Source organism: Pinus tabuliformis, chromosome 2_2 (assembly GCF_031772625.1).
Source record: "Pinus tabuliformis cultivar Carrire ecotype Pingquan chromosome 2_2, CPIR1, whole genome shotgun sequence".
Lineage (NCBI taxonomy): Eukaryota > Viridiplantae > Streptophyta > Pinopsida > Pinales > Pinaceae > Pinus > Pinus tabuliformis.
In genome coordinates this window covers 1,046,030,323-1,046,032,778 of record NC_142300.1, presented here as the reverse complement: position 1 = coordinate 1,046,032,778, position 2,456 = coordinate 1,046,030,323, and the positions used below count along the sequence as shown (strand labels likewise).

Genomic DNA, 2,456 nt, shown 5'->3' with positions numbered 1-2,456 from the left:
TAACTAAATACATTAAAATTAATTTTATTTACAAATTATAAAAATCTAATAAAATACAAATTTAAATCTTAGGCAGTGAAATCGTACCAAAATTTGAGCCGCTCGGAAGTTGTCAACAAACCACAAGCTATGGAATCATTAAAATAAATATTCAAACAAATTGAAAATTTCACAAAATAAACCAAAGCACACAAAATAAAAGTGATTTAACCAAAATTTACATGGAGGGTCCCCATATCTCTTCCAAAAGAAGAATATGGGGGGTTCTCGCAACAACAGTTTCGTAACTATACATGCATATTGTTGGGTTTCGTAGCTACACACACATATTGTTGGTTATCTCTGTTACGCTATCATTAATTTGATTTGAACTCATGTACTTCCATTGTAACCACTTTTGATCTCTCACCATTTGCATTAGGATGCATATGCTAAGCTATGTTTACACCCATAGAGAGAACTACCACAATGAATGTTTAATTTGCTAGTGTTGTTTTACATAATATTTGGATAGGTCTATTCCACTAACTTAGAACATAGATGTATGCGATTATTTTAATCATTCTCTCAAGTTTATCTTGCTTTCATAAATGAATTTTGTTCACATGAAACCATGTAAAAACACTTATTTAATGAACTTTTAACTCTTTTCGTACTCATTAAACCTTAAAGAAAACACTATACTATTATTTTTATTCCCTAAAGAAGACAATACTATTATTTTTATTCGACACCTATAAAACCATAAATGTGACACCATTGAAAGAAAAAAGAAAAAATAAAAAGTAAAAAATCATTCTAGATATATATTATATGAAAATGACAATAATCAGTTAATATTAACTTTGAGAATAGACCTTATTTTCATATTTCTCTTATAATTCAATTATTTATATCTTGCTTAAAATATATACCATCTTTATGAATCACATACTACTCTAACAAATTGTTCTTCCCATAACTATAAGCAGTATTATTCTTCCCATAACTACGATCAGTGTTTCAATGCCTTACCCATTTAATATAGTGCTCTTAATCAATTTTACCCCAATAAGAGTACTTAACAAACATCATTTTTTAAAAATAACATCACTTACCATAAAATGTTTTATATAAAACAGAGTTAATAGAAAAATTTAGTAATAATGAGGATCCCTGCCATAAATTTTGCACATATACATATGTAAGAATGTTATATGAACAAGGCAAAATTATATTAACTCATTCCTGAGTTGATCTTGTTTAAAAAGAATGTTCTAACGAAACAAAAGTGAATAACGTGCGCTTTTCAAATTAGTCATATACGAACTTCTTTCTCTTTATTTCCGGAAATGTTCCAGAAGCTTTGGTATCGCGTGAGACTTTGAATTAATTATCTTCGAGTCGATTTCACGTGAACGCATCTTATTTCAGGTGGAAGATGTCATCCACGGAAGAGTTTCAGGATCACATGGAAATCTGTAGTTTGCAAGATTATTATAAAACGTGGAGCGAGGACTAGATACAGTTTCCGATTGAGCTTCCGGCGCCCTATGGAGTGCTTGAACTTTTGCAATGAGGATTTGCTACAATAACATATAGAATTAAGAAAATTACGCATTGAAACAGTTACCACAGCTGCTATAAAATCCATATCCTGCGACCTCAAACATGCAACTCCCTTATTTTTCCTTTTCGGTTCTTTCTTTCCCTCCTCTCTCATTCAATTTCATTTCGAGTAAGGGACAACATCGCATTTGGTTGAAGATGGGAAAGGCTGCAGCAATGCTTTTCATATTTATGATTAGTGCTGCAACCACCATGCCCATGCTAGTGCTCTCTTGTGACTCTCCTCCTGCTGCAACACCTCCTACCGTCCCGGGCAGCGGCAGTAGCCCCCCAGGTGGGAGATCGGGCGGACCTCCGAGCGTCCCGGGCACCGGCAGTAGCCCCCCAGGTGGTGGATCGGGCGGAGGAAGTTCATCATGTCCTTTGGATGCATTGAAACTGGGAGCGTGCGTGGATTTGTTGGGAGGGTTGGTGCACTTAGGCATTGGCGACCCTGTTGTCAACCAGTGCTGCCCACTCATACAAGGCGTTGCGGAGTTGGAGGCAGCGCTGTGCTTATGTACAACTATCCGCCTCAAGCTACTCAACGTCAATGTCATCCTACCAGTGGCTCTGGATCTTTTTGTTCAATGTGGCCTTACCCCTCCTCCCGGATTCACATGCCCACCTCTCAATTAGGAAGGCAAATTGCATGCCATGTCGTCCCTCACTGCAGTATTTTTTTCATATAAACGTTCTATTTGTTTAGTGTCAATCGGATGTCCACACTGATTATGGATCGCGCGCAGGTGAAATGTTGTGACAATAACCGGACCGACCTTTACGGATTAAATAGAACATGTGGCTGCGTTTTGTTATTTTTGTTTCTGTAAGAAAGAGGAACAATGATTTCCTTCCTTGGTTTTATG

General features: G+C 36.4%; 1 protein-coding gene across 1 annotated transcript; it reads left to right on the top strand.

Annotated features, from left to right (window-relative positions):
- Positions 1–1,746: 1,746 nt before the first annotated feature.
- Positions 1,747–2,226, top strand: LOC149196949 (36.4 kDa proline-rich protein-like). Its single transcript, XM_089408506.1, has one exon. It carries the CDS (start codon positions 1,747–1,749, stop codon positions 2,224–2,226), a length of 480 nt encoding a protein of 159 aa, XP_089264632.1.
- The last annotated feature ends 230 nt before the right edge of the window (positions 2,227–2,456 follow it).